General features: G+C 39.9%; 2 protein-coding genes across 12 annotated transcripts in view; one reads left to right on the forward strand and one right to left on the reverse strand.

Moving 5' to 3' along the window:
• Window positions 1–8,225, reverse strand: part of DNAI4 (dynein axonemal intermediate chain 4) — a 65,706-nt gene extending 57,481 nt beyond the window's left edge. The window contains 2 exon segments of the mRNA XM_019646704.1: window positions 7,977–8,061; window positions 8,064–8,225. Coding sequence (XP_019502249.1) covers window positions 7,977–8,061; window positions 8,064–8,145 — 167 coding nt within the window. The 5' untranslated portion in view covers window positions 8,146–8,225.
• The window catches only part of MIER1 (MIER1 transcriptional regulator), a 57,310-nt gene continuing 47,841 nt past the window's right edge, over window positions 8,209–17,677 (forward strand). Inside the window, exons 1-3 of one of the 11 annotated variants that reach the window (XM_019646712.1) lie at window positions 8,209–8,410; window positions 9,517–9,617; window positions 12,336–12,409. In XM_019646712.1, coding sequence (XP_019502257.1) covers window positions 12,350–12,409 — 60 coding nt within the window. In that variant the 5' untranslated portion in view covers window positions 8,209–8,410; window positions 9,517–9,617; window positions 12,336–12,349. Of the gene's footprint in view, window positions 8,411–8,645; window positions 8,734–8,755; window positions 8,906–9,516; window positions 9,618–12,332; window positions 12,410–13,635; window positions 13,863–17,677 lie in introns of those variants that run through there. The other 10 variants (XM_019646711.1, XM_019646709.1, XM_019646707.1 and 7 more) reach the window with 10 other exon arrangements.

Here is a 17,677-nt window from a genome sequence, read left to right on the forward strand (position 1 = left end):
TGATCCTTTAAAACACAAGATAGAATACATCACTGCTCTGTTTGAAACCCTCTATTAATTTCCCATCACATTCAGAGTAAAAGCCTAAGTTCTTACTCTGACCTAAAAAAGTCCTACATGCATCCAGTTAGCTCTCTGACTTCATGTTCGATACTCTTGTTTACTCTGCTCTGGTCACACTGATATCCATGAGATTTCCGTATCAGAGGCTTTGCATTTACTGTTGCCTTTGCCTGAAATGCTCTCCCCCGTTCGTGTACATACTTATCATCCTCACTTTCTTCAGGTCTTTACTTACAACTGTCTTCTTAGTGTGGCCTTTTATCTTCTTAGTGTAGCCTTCTCTGGCTCCCCTACCTAAAATATCAAATACCCCTCTCAAATCCTTCACATCCCCATGCTTTATTCTTCTACCTTTGTACTTCCGACTAATAGCATCTCTAATACACTAATAGTATCTTAATACTTCTTACTAATGTACCTTTACTTAATCGTAAGAATTAGCTGTCCTTCTCCCTCTCCCCTCCCCCCACCCTTAGACTCCAAGTTCCATGAGGGTAGGGATTTGGGGCTATTTTTTTCCTTGCTGTATCTCCAATGCTTACAACAGTATCCAACACATGGTAGCTGCTTAATAAATATTTGTTGAATGAATGATCTCCAAATTATTACATCCAACTCAAAATATTCTCTGTTTTCATGTTCAAATGTTTTCCAGCCCACTGGGTAGATCCAGCTAACTGTCTACCAGGCATCTCAAACTGAATAGATGCATAATGACATCATTCCACATTTATTCATAAACAAGTTCTTCCTCTTTTATTTCCTATAGGAACCCAAACAGAAATGAATTAGTGAATGATGTTACATTCATCAGTTAGGTAGTTACTAGGATCTTATGAAAGAGCATTATCAGTGAACTCCCCAAAATCTTCAGACTTTATACATGACATTTATAAATGTCATGGGAAGGAATAATGTTTATCATGTCCACCATTATAGCCCCAACAATTAGCACTCTGCCTGATACATTGAGAAATTAAGAGACAAAAAAGCACAGACTACTTTTTGAAAAAAGTTGAAAGAAGTACCTTTAGCCAATTACATTAGAAATTTATGGTAAATATCTAGCTATGTTTTCAATAGAAGCAAATTAGTGGGCAATAAAAAGATGATTTCATGAGGCGTTAACCACTTTAGAAACGACTTTGCCTAAAGAACAGAGTCATGATACAAGAAGTCATGTAGCTGTACATTCTGGACTTTCATAAAGCAGGGACCTAATTTGCTTTGTTTGCTCTTATGTCTTCAGTATCAAGGGTAGTAACTGGAAAATATAAAAGATTCAATTGGTATCTGTACAATGAATCCCTGATGATCACTTCTATAGAAAGAGGTAAATGATATTAAAAGCACACTATACATACATAAATCTCACTATGAAATAAATAACGAGAAAAAGTAGGAGTGACTTAAGAAAAAATTCTGTATTTGCCCCTTATTTTAATGGGATAAAGGTAATTCCAATCTAAACCAAATCATTTTCTTCAACAGTTATTTATAAAACCCGTACTGTATATAGGCTCTGTGCTACATGCTGACATGGATAAAGCACGAATAAGATATGGGCCCTAAGAAGTTTACAACATAATAAAAATGATAAAACATATATATGATTATAATGCAAGTACAAAAATCATATCTGCCTCAAAAGAGATACACAGAAGATGAAATGAGAGTTGTGATAAAGATGACTTTTGGTGAGAGGAATGAACAGAGAAATCATGCAAGTGACATCTGAGTCAGGCTTTGAATGTAGGTCGAATTCAAAAGTGTATGGGGTGTGTATGTGTCTTTGTGTTTGGCGCAGGTGGAGGTAAGGGAGGATGGGTATTGGAGCAGGACAGGAAATGCACCCTGAGCAAAGATCATTATGAAAATAAAGGTAGAAAATAATGTGATATATATATAGATATATAGATATATCTATATATATAGATATAGATATCTATATATGGAATCCTAAATGATTTAATTAGATACATGAAGGAAAATAAAATTAAGCTTGAGAAAAATGAAATAGCCAGGTTAAGTCTGTTACACAAGCAAGAGAGTGCCTTTTTGAAGGTTTTTTAGCAGAAGAGTAAAGTGATCAAAATTATGCTTCAGAAAACTTTAGCTGTACATAGGACACACTAGAAGCAAGAAAACCATTAGTTAATGGTCTAGATCAGGGGTCGGCAGACTTTTGAGACAGAAGAGCAGTCAGGATTCAGCAAACTGCGACTCGTGAGCTGCAGGCTCTGAAGTAAAACTGAAAATGAAAATAAAACTATCATAGTTTCATTTATAAAATGTTTAGAGGACATTATTCACATAACGGTGATTATGTAAAAATATATTTATGGCTCTCGAATAATTTTTAAACTGTTGTGAGGGACAGGATTGGCTCTTCCAGGGGTTGGCAAACTTTTGAGACGGAACGTACCCAAAGAGCCGCATGTGGCTCGCGAGCCACAGTGTGCCGACCCCTGGTCTAGACTACGGGAATATCTAGGAAAGAAATAATCAAGGCTTAACCTGGGGTGGCAAATGTAGAAATTAAAACAAATGCAAGATATAGCATATAGTAAGCATGTCCTTTTATTTTCTTCATTTTATTTTGACATCTAGTGACTGCCTGATCCTGGAAGGACTGCCCCTCCCAAATCAATTCCTGTATGTAGTAAGGGACTCACCCACAGCACACTTTTCGTACACAAACCAAACAAACATCCAGAGACCATACCCTCAACCACATCCTTTATCAGGCTCTCACAGAGATCTCTCTTTGTACCACTGCCCACCTGGCCTAATCACCCCAGGGACAGGAACCAGACGAGGATAGTCCTTATGTCCAGAGCGTTTTACAATTATTCAAACAAGCTAATCCTAAACCTGCTTATTCTGCTTTGCCTGTTCCCCCCCATGGAAACCATAATAAAGGTTCTTGCCCATGTTTTTGGCTTGTTTGTTCTACCTCCTGACTGGCCCTGGTGCTTCACCATGTGTTCTCCAGTGTGGCATGGCATGCCATGCCTCCTATTTCTGGAAACCCATGAGTATGAAAAATTCTTCCTTTATGATAATCATTTCCTTGTCTGTGTCTTGTCACGCCTGATTAAAACATATCCCGGGAACCTTTACAACATAGCAGAGATAGAACTGACAGGACTTGGTAATTGATAACAACAATACCACTTAAAATTGAAATTTCAAGTAACTTCCACCTATATTTTCTAATTCAATTCTTATAATAACTTATGAGACACTCAACAGCCATGTTTTATAAGTGAGACAACTTATAAACTCAAAAAGGTTCACTGAAATGTCCAAATTCTCTAATAACTCATAGGCTATGTGTGCTTGAGCAAGTTTCTTAATCTGTTCCTTTCCTTACACAAGTATGTAAATTAAGGTTAATAACAGGATCTATCTCCAAGTTAGGGTGATGAATGAATTAGCCTGTACTTCGAAAGCACAATGAGTTAAATTGTAGACATGCTCAATTTTAGATATCAGAGTGACATCCTGGAGAAGCTGTCTGGTAGCAGTTGAAAATGCCCAACAAAAGTGAAGTGAATTTCAGGGAACAAAAGAAAGCTGGAGATTCCAATTTGAAAATCTTTGCACTGAGATAATAAATGAACTGAGTCCCAAAATAAAAACCTAAAGATACAAAGTGAAGGTAATAGGGCCAAAGAGAGAAAATGGATGTAGAAGAAAGAGGCATTTAGGCCAGTAATAATTAAACCAGTAAAGTAAGGGTTAAAGAGGGGAAGATCAATATTGTCAAAAGCTGCAGAGAGGTAGAAAAGACAGCCCATTGATTTGGTGGCTTTTGAAACCTTTGTGTTACTTATTATTGACCTTTGAGTAGTTTCTGTACAGCAATGGAGACAACAGATCGCAAGAGTTAAAAAGTGAACACAGACTCTTCTGGTATGTGATCCAACATGTAAAGACCACGAAAGTCATCAGTTCTATCCTCCCAACAAGAAAAAAGCTGAGCACACTGAAAATCAACAGGTCTTCTTTGATCCATCAGAGAACTGAGGTAGCAGGCAATCCACTGCCCAAAAAGTTGGGGAGGCAGGAGGAAACAGAATCACAACTTACTGGGAGCAGAAACCGCCACTGGTGCCAGCAAATGGGAGCAAAACTTAAAGGGTGATTGACTACTTGCTGGAGACTGAGTGTAGACTAATTTGAAAGATGAAAACTCCTGGGGGCCCAGCCTTAGAGAAGCCTCCATACTTTTGAGTTTTACCTCCATGAGCCCCTCCAGGACCTCAGGATGAAGATCCAAGAGAAATTCCCTGATAGTTCCAGGACAGGAAGTAACCATTTTGAAACATACCCAGAATGTTTGGTTCTACTTAACAAAGGCCTACCTTCAAGGAAAAGTAGTTTATCAGAGCCTAACCAATGTGGGAGGAGGGAAATACCCAACTCCAAGTCCCTGTAGCCTTCTTGTTCCATCTAAGAAAAAAAAAAATCTGAAAATCACTTATAAAGGTCACAGCCTAGGGACAAAGGCCCACTAAAAGGCTAAGATCTAATCATAAGATTATGGAATACTTTCTCTCCCCACACATCTTACCACCACATCAACAGGGCTCCTGTATAATAAGAAGGGGTTGCAATGGGAAGAACTGCAACGCTCAGACTCTATTTAAAAAGCAGTCTCTAGGAAAATCTAAAATACAGAGGAGACAAAAACAAGGACACTAGAGGAAACCGAAGCCTCAGAAACCTACAGCTACAGCAAACAGTAAACACAGCATAATCCCTAGCCAGATAAACATAAAGCCCCACACTAAAGGCTTACTTTCTTCAGTTCATATTACCTGTTACAACATGTTTAGCCTTCAACAATAAATTACAAGGCATACCAAAGGGCAAAAACCAATGTGAAGAAACAGAGAAAGCAGTAGAGCCAGATGTGGCAGAGATTTTGGAATTGTAAGACTGGAAATTTAAAACAATTATGATGATTGGCTCAAATAAACTCTTATAAGCATTCAAAAAATAAAAAAATAAAACAATTATGATTAATATGCTAAGGACTCTAATGGAAAACGTGGATAACGTGCAAGAAAAGATGAAAATTCTAAGAAAGAATCAAAAGGAAATGAACACATAAGGAAGTAGAATAGAGAAACTGAGCAGAGAAATGGGATAAATCATTGAAGAGTTAGTGGTAGTTTTTACTATAATGGGAGATTGTCCAATATTGTTAAGCCAATGGGAAAGACCCAAAAGAAGAAAAATTGGAGAAAGTGGAAAATTGATAAATTCATGTTTCATGAGATCCTTTCCAAGATTAGGATTAAGTCCTAAAATGAGGACGATGAGAAATAACATTAGGTCAAACCAATGGCTGTAAATTTTAGTGTTTGTGAAATCAGATAATATGGCTAACTCAAGAACCTAAGGTTATGCTAGCTCCTATCTCCCACTCCATTCTTTCCTTAATAGATAACCTATAAATATGCCATTATTTAAGAAATTACCAGGCCAGCCGAATGGCTCAATTGGTTACTAGTTGGCTTAAGAGCGCAGGCTCTGAGCAACGGGGCTGCCAGTTCGATTCCCACATGGGCCAGTGATGCTGGACCTGAGCTGAGCTGTCAACAGGTGGCAGGATGGCTCAGCTGGTGTAACAACAAGACTGCCTGTTCGATGGTGGACTACGCCCACCCATGACTAAGACTGAACTCAGCACTCTGAGCTGATCTGCTGCCTGGATGGCTCAGTGGATAGAGAGCTCTTAACAAGGCTGCTGGCTGGACTCCTGCATGGGATGGTGGGTACGCCCACATGCAAGTAAGAGTGAACACAGCACCTTGAGCTTAGAGGCCACAAGCTGCCAACCGGAAGCCAGGTGGCGACTGGCGCCCTCCACAATGAAGACTGAAAACAACAAGTTGGCTGGTCCCTTTCCCTCATTCCCCAACACTGTTCCCCTCCCCCAATTCCCCTATAAAATCTTAGGGGGGGAAAAAAAAAGAAATCCCCAAAGGAATTTTTCTAACTCTCTCTTAGCTACTGAGTTGTATAACTTTTTTAAAAATGTACATGAATTCAACTTTTTACCTTGAAACTTCCATACCTACATGTAAAAACAAACACCAGACAAGATGAGAGTAACCAGTCACTTAAGTGCCAAACTCCTTCATTCATCGTTCAGTCAACAAATATTTATTGAGCGCCTTCGTCATTCTAGGCAATAGCAGTGAACAAGACAAAAATCTCTGCCCTTACGGACAAACAAGTATATAATAAACCAAGTAGGGATACGTTTTATGGGTAAAAATAAAGCAATGTGGAGAAATTGGAAGTGCTAGGAGGAAGAAGTATTATTTTATGTAGAGTGGTTAGAGAAGGGTTCTCTGATGACATCTAAAGGAAATTAGTGAGTTATGAGATTATCTGGGGGTACAGTATTACAAAAGAAAGCAATTGTACACACCTTGAAGTGGGGGAATAATGTGTGCCTGATACTGTTGTGGAACAATACGGAGTGTCATTAGTCAACGGGAAGAGTTCAAGGTACGATACTGTATGGTCATGTAAGTATGTGAGCTTTTACTGAGTGAAATGAGAAAAATTAGAGGGTTTTGAGAAGAGCCACTGTGATTACTATATTGAGGGTGTTGGAAAGATCACTTAGGTGGTTACTGCGTTACAGTGGCTTACTTCGTTGTGGTAGACTATTTATTTTGCAGGTAGTAATGGTAGAATCTGCTGATGGAGTGGGATATTAGAGAAGTCAAGGGTAATGCCAAGGTTTTTACTGATTAACTGGATGAATGGAAATTGCCATTTTATTGCAGAGTAGGTTAGAAAAATAAGTTCAGTTCTGGATATGAATTTTGAGATGTTTATTAACTTCTAAGTGCAGATGTTTGATTTTTTTTTAAGTCTGTTTTCTTGGGAGAGGTGTTGGCTAGGTATAAACTTGTGAATCATCAGTACGTAGGTGATTTTTAAAGGAATAATAGTGAAGAGCTTTAAAGACTGACCCCAGCAACACTCCAATATTTGCATAGGGGAGAGATGAAGAGGTACCAGCAACGTTTTGAAAACTAGCTATAAAGAAAGGTGGGAACTAGGGAAGGGTGGTATCCCAGAAACCAAATGAAGTAACTCAAAACCAAAGAAGTGATCATCTAGATCAAACCTGCTGATGGGCGAGTTAAGAACAAAACTGGGAATATGGCTATTGCATTTGGCTGGATGGTTATTGGTGACCTTTACGAGAGCTATTTTGCTGGAGTGGTAGGCGGGGCAAAAACCCGAGTATCATATTCAAGAGAGAACGGAAAGTTCTCTCCCGAGAACTTTGAGCAAGTTTTGCTGCAGGAAAATTAGCGGAGCGGGAGATTAGAGAGATGTTCAAAGTGTGAGAAGAGACAACAAAAGGAGTCTGTAAGTGTGGGAGAGTGAATAAATTCGGGAAATGTAGCGGCATTGCTAGGCAGTACTAAGGGGCCGTTGAAGTTGTGAGACAAGCCCGTAGAGCTATGTGCTTTTCTCCAGCCTCCCGTTCAACTGTTGCAGGAATGGGTTTTAAGACAGAGGCGGCAGAAAAAACCTCTACTACAGAACATAGTAATCTTCAGTTTGAAGATCACCTCTCATGAAGGTGAAAGAATTGACCATCTAGGCATAGCAAGGAGGCAACTAGTTTGAGACTGCAGACCGAATAAAGCCGAGTGCAATGAGGAAAGGTGGTTTTAAACAAACTAGGTCTTCTCATACAAGCACAGTAGGGGGTTTGAACAAGGTTGTATTAGGCCAAGGAAGGAGACATAGCCGCCTGAAAGCTGCGAGGGTTGCTGATTGAACCCAGATGCAGCAAGAAATAGGATCTAAAAGAGCTCCCTCCGCGACCCAGGGGGATGGAGTTAGGTTTTAGCGCCGGAACTTACAATCCGACGGTCGTCTGCTTGCGGATGTTTACCGGAGACGTGGGCATGGTGGCGACTGGCTGGGGAGTGGTCGACCACCCCTTCCCTGCCTGCTTCTGCAGTCCCTGTACCCCCAACCCCCGAAGTTAGCGGCTCCGGCTGAAGCACCGGAATGTTTGCCGGGCGTCATGGAGACAGTGGAGCCCAGGCTTAACAAGCGGCCGCGCGGTTGGCTGGCGGCTGGAGGCCAAGGAGGAGGGCGGAGGCGGAGGGGAGGGCAGAGGGTTGGTGGAGCAAGAGGAAGCTCGGGACGACGACTAGAAGAAGGAGGCGGGCGGCCCCGGCCCCAGGCCCCTCCCAGGCTCTGAGTCTCCCCGGGTGCAGGCGGATGGATGGGGCTTCTTCAGGCGGTGGCGGCAGCAGAGAAGGTGGCGGCGGCAGCAGCGGCAGCGGCTGTAAGTGCAGCCTCCATAAATCATCTCTCCTCCCCTAATCCTTTCTGGGATGAAAGATTCCTGAGGTGTCCCCGGTACCCTTTCTCTCCTTCCCCTCCCCCACCGCAGAGTACCGCCCGGAAGACTCCTAACTTCCGGGGAGGGGCTGCGAGAGAACGCGCCCGTCTCGATTCCCCTCCGGGAGTGGCGCTGGCCACCCAAGGCGCATGCGCAGTTCCCTATAGCTGCCCCCCGCCCCGATCCCGGTTTTTTTTTTTGCTTTGGCGGTGGCTGCGGAGCCCATCTTCCCCGGCGTCTGCAGCGCGCTGGGAATCCGCAGCGGAGTGAGTTCGCCTAGCCCAGTTCGCCCCCGCCCCTTTCTCCTGTCGGCCCCTAATCGTGGTCGGGGTGGGGCCAAGCTGACCTCCCCCCTGTGGCTCCGCCTCTTTTCTCCTGTTATCTCTGGGTTCTGGTGCCAGCCCGGAGGGAGGCTCCTGCTCGCATTGCAGTCCTGTGGTGAGCAGGGTGCTGGGCAAACCGGCCCTTTTCAGAGGGAGTTGAGGGAGGGAAGGAAAGACTTGAAGAGGGCATCATTGGGAGGGAACGAAGTCCTCCCAACCGGTGGGAGGATCCCTGGGGACCGACGCCTCCCCCGCCTTTGAATGGGCTTGTTCTTCCAGCTTTTAGTGGGAAGATCTCTGGCCTGGAACCCATCTCTGGTCCTCCCTTGCTGTGTGACCTTGAGCGAGTCACTACCCCTGTCTCTTCTCTGGGCCCCAGTTATCCCTAAAGCTTCCTCCAACGCTAAAACTCTTTAATTTTGCAGAAAAGCTTATGCAGTTACAAGACTGGCAGGTCTCCTGAGGCCGCCTAGCCGAGATAACCTGGAGTTGACAACCTTCTTCATGGGTGGAATGAGATGACCTATTTATTGGGTCTCTTTTATTTCTTTATTAGTGGTTATAAGTTGCACGACTCAAGGTTCATTAATGTTTTTCTGAAATTGTCATGGGATCCTTGTCCTAATTCGTGGCCATCTTTTTAAAAATTATGAGGGTGAATGGTGAGTTTGCGGTATCACCGTCTCTGGTCTAGTTACTACTGAGGCTTTCTTTCCTTTGATCCAGATGGTGTGGTGGCTCGATTCTCCCAGTGCCTGGCTGAGTTTCGGACGTGGTTAAGAACCAACTGGTTGAGGTTCAATGCAGACAAGACGGATGTGATGCTGGTAGGCAGGGGCACACTTGGAGATTAAGGGAGGGAAAACCCAAACTCCCTCAAGTAATATAAATATTATATTACTATTTTTATATGTTCCAGTGTTTGAGAACTGGTGGGCCAATAATTTGCAGAGAATGGGTGAGATAAAAATAACATGTCAACAATATATAAACTATAAAAATGTCAGTTTGTGATAATCTGATAAAATAGGGCCACTGGATAAAACTCTATGTGAAAATTGTAAAAAGAAAAACCTAAACTGTTCTTTGAAGAACTGAAAGGCTATATAAGTGTTTTCAACTGGTGTTAATAAAAATCAAACTAACAAAAAGATGTTGATTGTCGCATAGATGAGGGGCTTCCAAATGTAATGCATTACTACTGCTTTGTAACCTGCATCCTGCCTACTAAAGGTAAACTCAATTTTATCTAAAATGTCATTAAAAAAAAATTGGTGATCCTTCTTGGTATTTAGGAATTTTCAACCAGATTAGTAGTTATCCACAAATTTTTACTTGCACATCATGCGTAGACTGTCACTTTTAAGCAAAAATTTTAAGAAATAGTTTACAAAATCTCAAAAGGAACTCATGGACTCTGAAAATTGTTATAGAATTTGTTTTTAGGGTTTTGAATGTGCTGTATTAATCTATTTCATTCAAACGGCCCCAGAGTCTAAATTGTTACAAGTATTTTCTTGGTGCATTTTGAGAGGTACCTTTTTGAGTCACATAACAGATATGTTTGTATAATATGGGTATATATTACTTATATTTGAATCAGGTGTTGGTACTGAATAAAAGGTTATATTTCTTAGGATATGTAAATTGCCAAAGAAGTTCGTCTATTGGTTAAAGTACTGGTTGAAGTAAAATTGTAACCCTAAAATGCTTGTTAACAGCAAAATAGTAACTCTGAGGGGTTCTTGTGTGTGTGTCTGTGTGTATTACAGCCTTTATAAAATTGTTTAATAACTTTTTAATGGAGTATCCAGTAAATTGCTTAAAAATAATTTCCCAATATAATAGCAGTTTTGAGTAGCTTCATGTGGTAAAAGTTACGTCAGTTTTCCTGTAAAGAAGGAATTCTTCAGGTGGAAAATGAGAGCTAAATAGGCATTTATTCAGGCTTAGTCTAGTGTTTTTTTTGTTGTTGTTTTGGGACATTAGCCATAAACCTCACATAAAATTGGAATTAACCACACTTTTTAGTTTAACTTTAAAATGTTACTACAATTAACAGAACCACCATTTTGGATGTCACATTAATAAATACTATAAACTAATAATTTTAAACAGCTCATAGGTAATGGTGAATTTTCTCATGCCTTCAACTCTGTCATGTCCTTGTTTTCAGCTCTTCTAGTATCAATAGGCTTTAAACATTTATTTTTTGTTAACCCAAATATCAATATTGACTGCATTTGAATACAAAGAAAATATCTATTGTGTTAATCCAAAGCGCTGAAGAACTGAGGGCAGTGGATGGAAATAACAAGGAAGTGGCTTCTGGTTTAATAAAATGAATGTTGCAGACAGAGCTATTTTTGAAAAGAGCAGCCTCTTCGTGACACAGTGAGCCATTGGAGATGTTTAAGCATAGGCAGAAAAGCCTGGATGTGAGTGGGGAAACCTAGTAAGGGATTCCTACCTAGGTAGGGTAGAAATTGACTAAAGACCTCTAAGGTCCTATATAACACTAACACTCTATGGCTAACGAATAGTTAATTTTTACATATTTGATACTGAAGAGGTCAGCAAGAGTTTGGAGAAAGACTTTGGTTTCCTTAAGGTGACTCCTAAAATTTGTTAAGATAAGTATATCATTAGAATAAAATGAGAGTAGAACTGTACTGAGTTCAGTAGTAATGTGTTACTGATAACTTACAATATTGGAGCTGTTTATAGTTTTAGACTCTCTGAACCTAAAAAAAATCACAATCCATGTTTATTAAAAGGGAAGGAGAAAAATGTAGAGGGGATATTTTTCCTCTATACAGTGCCACTTAAAATTAGTAAAATTGTAGACAGTATTAATAAACTTAAAGGCCATTTATCAGTAAGATGGATACCCATTCATAGATTTCTTAGAACTCGATTTTCCTGACAATTTCAGAATTCATTACCTTAAAGATCATGATTCCCAGCTTTTTATCATACTTGGGATTTTTGTTGATTGTTTTACTGAAGAATCAAAGATTAAATGGGCTTTAGCAAGTAAGTTATTCCTGTATCTTGAATTTTTGACACTTTTTAATTTTCCTTTTGGTAACCATCTAAATAAATTTCACATATTAGCTTTTGTATTTAAATGGAAAATCCTCCTTTATTTCTAGGGAATCATAAAGCCTGAGTTTCTACCTCTAAACCCCTTATTCTTTTTATCTTTACCTACCTCATGTCTATGTACATCCATTGTTTTTTGCTTTTAGCTATTTCCATCAAGCATCTCAAAGTGAAAACTATGTGGAAATGAACTGACTTTTTAAAAAGTCATTTTTATTGGAGTCCTAAGAGCTAAGGTAATTCAACAGGGTAACTCTTAGAAACTATACCTATGCTAAAATATTTGTTCCCCCAAGGAATCCTGAAAAACACTTTTATATAAGTATTCTAAAAAATAAAATGAAAATACTGTACAGTACAGTTAATGGTAAAAATTGTTTGTAGATTTGGGAACCTTAAAGTTTTCCTTTCTCTTCTTTCCCTTGCTTTTCTTTCAGTAGAAAATGTGCATCAGATGTTTATGTTTAATTGGTTTACAGACTGTCTGTGGACTCTTTTCCTGTCAAATTACCAGGTAATGTCCTTTCACTTAGCAGCTACTTCATATACCTATAAATGCACAAATTATTATTGGACATAAGAATTTCAAGTTAATGTTGAATCTTTGGAAATAGGAAACTGTTTAATAGAATCTAGATTTTAAGGAAATACAAATACTTTAAGAAAACAGCCTCCCCCATATTGCATTGCAAGTTAAGTATGAAAGAAAAATTGTGTACGTGCACATTTATGCAATATATTTTAGCACTGGCATCACATTATTTGGAGGGAATGAATAATTTTAATATTTAACTGGTTGATTCTGGTAGTCATTTTTAAAACTGCATTAAGAGGAACTCCTGAATATTTGGGAAAAAAGAGTCTTTTTAAAATAAGACTTTTAAACTCCTAGTTTAGTGAAATGTTAATACACATTTTAATACTACCTGTGTAGTAGCCAGTATCTGCCTTAGTAATGGAAGTGAAACATGTTTGTTATTTTGCAATTATTGGCTCTGGCAATCATCAGAATTGGCATGAAAGCCAATTGGCAGTTCTAGGCCAATAAATTACAATAAACTTTAAAATTGCAAGCATTTTGAAAAGGTATTGCAAATAAGCACGTTCTCCCTCCATACAGTCAAGTCGGAGATTAGTTAGGTCCATCAAAGAGCAGCTTTTCAGTATTTCACATTTTAAAATTTTCTCTAGTGCAAAATTCAACCAGTGTACAGTTACGTTGCTACGGGCATCTCAGAAGGGGTGTGAGGAAAAGCAAATGAAATATGAGAATAGCAGACTACCTAACACAATCCCTTAATCTCTGCTGTGACTGCTAAAATTTGGGGACATGGAATTTCACATTTCCCGTCGGGAATCAACCGAGAGGAATATTTGTCAAGGGATAACCGCTTTCAAAGCGCACTACTTGCGGTTGTTGCATCACAGCAACAGCCGTTTTCCAGCAAATGCACTTCAAAATAAGGCCTACATGTAAAATACTATAACATATCTTTTTCCCTGCGATGTGAATGCTCGACGCGGTTCCTTTGGCACCTTTCCTTGACTTCTCTAGTCCCTAGAGCCCTCTTCCCCCAGCTGGAATCGCGGATCCGCTAGGGCAAGGGAGGCGCCCCTCGCTGAGATACCCACCTCCCCCCGATACCCACCTTGACTCCGCCCCCTCCGCGCTGCTCCGGGGGAGGGCTACCGCGGGGCCGCGCGCGCGTCCCTGTTCCCGCGCGCGCGCCGGCCTTTTCCCTCCAGTCCGGCTCAGCCGGGTCGCCGCGAGGGGGCGGAGTGGGGTGTGGTGGGCGCGCTCGGGCGGCTCCTGCGCGTTCCCGCCGAGACAGCGGCGGCGGGAGCGGCAGAGACGGCGGCCCCGGCGATTAGAGTCCCGTTGCCGAGTCTCACATCCGGGTTCTGGCCGTGACCCAGCTGCGGCCGCCGCGGAGATGTGACCCGTCAGTACGGCAAATATGGCGGAGGTAAGGGAGCTCGCTCCCCCTCCCCGTCCCGGAGCCGGGCGCCCCCGGGCCCTGGCCGGGGAGGAGTGGAGTGGGCCTGGCTAGGAGAGGCCCAGCCCTGCTGGCGCCACTGCCCACCTGTTGTCCGGAACAGGCCGCGCTCTGGGCGGGAGCTTTCCCTGGAACTTAGTTGGGATGGGTCCGGGGGTAGGAGGGAGCCGAAGCGTAGCTGGACTTCGGGGACAGTTTGAAGGGTCTAGTGCTGCGTAGTACTGCGTGCGGAGAGGGGCCAGGGGAGGTGGCGCCCGCCGGGCAGGGGCGCCTGTGGCGCAACTTCGCCGGCCGGTGTTAGGGGCCAAGAGAGGAGCTGCTGCTTCCTCTTCTTGCGAAGTTTCTTCCCTCCCTAACCGAGATGCTGTTGCGCCCTTCCGCGTCACCCCCACCCGTTTGCTACTGACATCAGTCTGCTGGTGGGGAAAACGTAAGGCAGAACGGCCTTTGATTAACTAATTTTTCTTATGGTGATAAAATAAGCGTAGAAAAATGAACCTGGCCTTTCGTAATCCAGCCCTCCAGGTTGGGGGAGTCTCCCCATTTCGCCAAACAGTTCTACCCAACCCCCCGCCCCCAAAGTAGACTCTTTCTCTCTCTACGTTTTAGAAGAGTTGTTTTCTACCTTCCCTTCCTTCACTTTACCGGCATCCCCCCCATTCCAAATATAGCCGATCTTATAAATTTTTATCCCCTTAGGAAAAAAAAATTTTTTTTTACCCTTTTTAAAAACAAGTTCCCAAAGTCCCCTTTCTTCGGTGGTAGTTTTACATGTTTGGGCCTCGGATCGGTGGGCAAACAACCATTGTTTTGGTTAATTCGAACTTACTAAATACTACTAGAGATTTAAGTTTTTTGCCTCTGATTTAAACCAGAAATATTTGACTTTTTTTAAAAACACTTTTTGCATACCCTCGGAAGAATTTTGTTATTCTTTACCTTCCGGACTTCTTCAAGAGGTGATATATTTAGATTTTTATGTCTTCTTTGAGTAGAGCCCCTCTTAATGATTGAATGATTGATAAGGCCATTTCTCTTGTGTCAGCTACCATTTTCATGCTGTCAGGCACCCAAAAACAGATTCAGGAAGTAGGTAATTGTTTTTACCATCAGTCCTCAATTTTTGTCTTTTTTATTTGCTAGGTGAAATCAGTGGTGAGTACTTTCATTTATACCATATCACCTTTGTGAACCTTGGAGTACAGAAACATGATTAGATTATGGAAAAATATTAATTCGGAGGCCTTTGTATATACCTGTTGAGTGAAGGGACCTAAGGTTAACTGTTTACTGGTGTGGCACTTAGGTGGTTCCTTCTTGCTTTATGGAAACTGGCTTTTTATTTACATCCTGGAGTATTTGCTATTAAAGGAGGACAAGAGTTTACTGTAGCAGGACTCTGCTACCAATATTCTTTTAAAAACATTTAATAGTTCTGATGTAAAGCTAAATTAAGATCTTAGATTAGTTGTATTTCTTTGCTCTTTGTGGTTCAAGAATTGTTCAAGGCACATGAATTAGATAAAACATAATACTTTGTATTTTACTTAAATATGACTGATTTATTCTATTCAGCTGAAAGAATTTTAGCCCTAGTGAGGCTTTTTTTTCCCTTCATATGTAAAATGAGGGAGGGATTGTATGTAGCTGGATTTACATATATTTTATCAAATAGCCTTGAGTGGATCATCCTTTCAGTGAATGCCCAATGGGTGATGTGGTTTCTTCCCTAGTAGAGCTGCTCACAATAGTTTGAGCTTTAAGTTATGTAGTCATATTTTAAAGCAAGATATTATTGAAGGAATATTATTTAGTATATGAAAATACGGTGAAATTTAAGTTTAAAAAATCTCACCCAGAAATTTGAACTGCCTAGCACACTGAAAACTTAATAGGTAAATAGAAGTTTATTAACATTTGATTTCTGGTTTTGGAAATTAAAGATGGGTGCATTAATGGAAGAGGGAAAGCAGTGTTTTTATTCACTAATAATTCCCTAAAATTTTCAAGTGTATAATTTAGTTTTCTTAAAAATTACATAAGTTGGAGAATGAAACTCTTTCTGTAGGAACACATGGATGGTTCAATTTCAAGAAGAAAAACCCTGAGTTTTGATTTCAGTGCATTTATTTAGTGACCTGGTATCTTTAAAAAAAATGTATCCTTTATATTCTTCAATTATTTGTAGTTGGTTTCCTTTATAATGAATTTGGAAGAAGACTGGAGTAATCTTCATCTGTGTCTTGTAAAAAAAATCGAAACAGATGAAGAGATGAAAAGTAAAATTAAAAATTTTTTATTTCAACATTTTAATTGGGATGATTTTAGAAAGTAGTCATTTTAAAAAAATAGATGGAGAAATGCTTGGTTTATAAAATGCTTTTACTTGGTTTTGTGTCAGCTTTCAGGAGATTGATTCTTTATGATGCCAATATAAACCATGTGGTAAAATAATTCAGATGCTGTGCTTTGGTTAAGTAGACATGAGGATTGAAGCTAACTGGTGAAATAACAGTGCAAAGCAACAATATATTTTTATTTGATAAATCTGAGGGGAAAACAGATTATTGAAGAAGCATGTCTCCAGAGAAAAATGTAGGTATTATGCTTCTGGGTTTTTTTGTTGTTGTCTCCTATATAGAAGAATAACCCTGACCTTGTTTTTTCAGAAAACATATTTAATTCTTGAATACAAATTACTTTAGATGTGAATATACTTAATTTTTATACCTAGTCTGATCATCTCAGTCCATAATAGGAAGTATGTAATCGTTTTTCAAATTGTGATATTAAAAACATATTTTATATGCTTAGAAGAATTGGCATATGCTCCCTTTCTTAATGTTTTTTGATAATATTTCTCATTGCTAATTATCTCAAAATTATTTATCCATCTTCTAAAAGGAGGCCAAACTTGAAGGAAATTCCAGGGTAGTCACAGCTTTACAAAGCAACGAGAAAAAAAGAATTAAGAGGAAGAAATAGTTGATCCTTTGGGTTTTATAAGGAATGTGGTGTAGGGACCTTTGGGGAGGAACAATTTGTCTTTTATTTCAGAGTTTGTAAACACATAAGGGACTTTCTTCTCAAGGGAATAAGAAGCCACAGCATAGTGCAAGACCTGTCTTTTCACCTCGGCCATATTGCTGTCATATAAAGAGAAGAAAATTTAATGGACCTGCCTTTCTGTGTTAAAGTATTTTAATATTTCTAGAATTGATACATAATCAGTTTATTCACTGTCACATCTATTCGTTTCTCTTAAAAACAGACTTGTTACTTAGCATTTTTTGGAGTATATTTAGATTTTGTTTTTTAGGGAAATAGGATCATTCTTGACTGCTCTTCTTGATAGTGTTAATTTCTACTCTAAACAAAATTTGTTTCACTATAATGACTTTAGACCTTAAATAATTCTCTATACTGATAATGAAATTTTTTTAAAAAATATTTATACATCAGCTATTAAGGATTTATCCAAAGTAATCAAGAACACCAATGCATGAGATTCCCCAAAAGCTTAATTCAGGAGAAGTAATAGTCAAAGTGCTTGATAAGGTAGGAAAGGTTGGTGGGGGATATATAGAAGTAAATTACTTTCAGAGAATTCTTGTGAGACTAATCAGTTTCCCAAATGATTCAGAAATAAAACACTGCCACTGAAACTTCAGCATGTCTTTATGAAAAGTCATTAGTTATATAGAAATTTCTTGCTTGAAGTTCAGCTCTAGTCCCTGTATATTTCAAAAGATTTGCAAATGGTTTCAAAATTTATTGCAGTGATT

Source organism: Hipposideros armiger, unplaced genomic scaffold (genome assembly GCF_001890085.2).
Source record: "Hipposideros armiger isolate ML-2016 unplaced genomic scaffold, ASM189008v1 scaffold_106, whole genome shotgun sequence".
Lineage (NCBI taxonomy): Eukaryota > Metazoa > Chordata > Mammalia > Chiroptera > Hipposideridae > Hipposideros > Hipposideros armiger.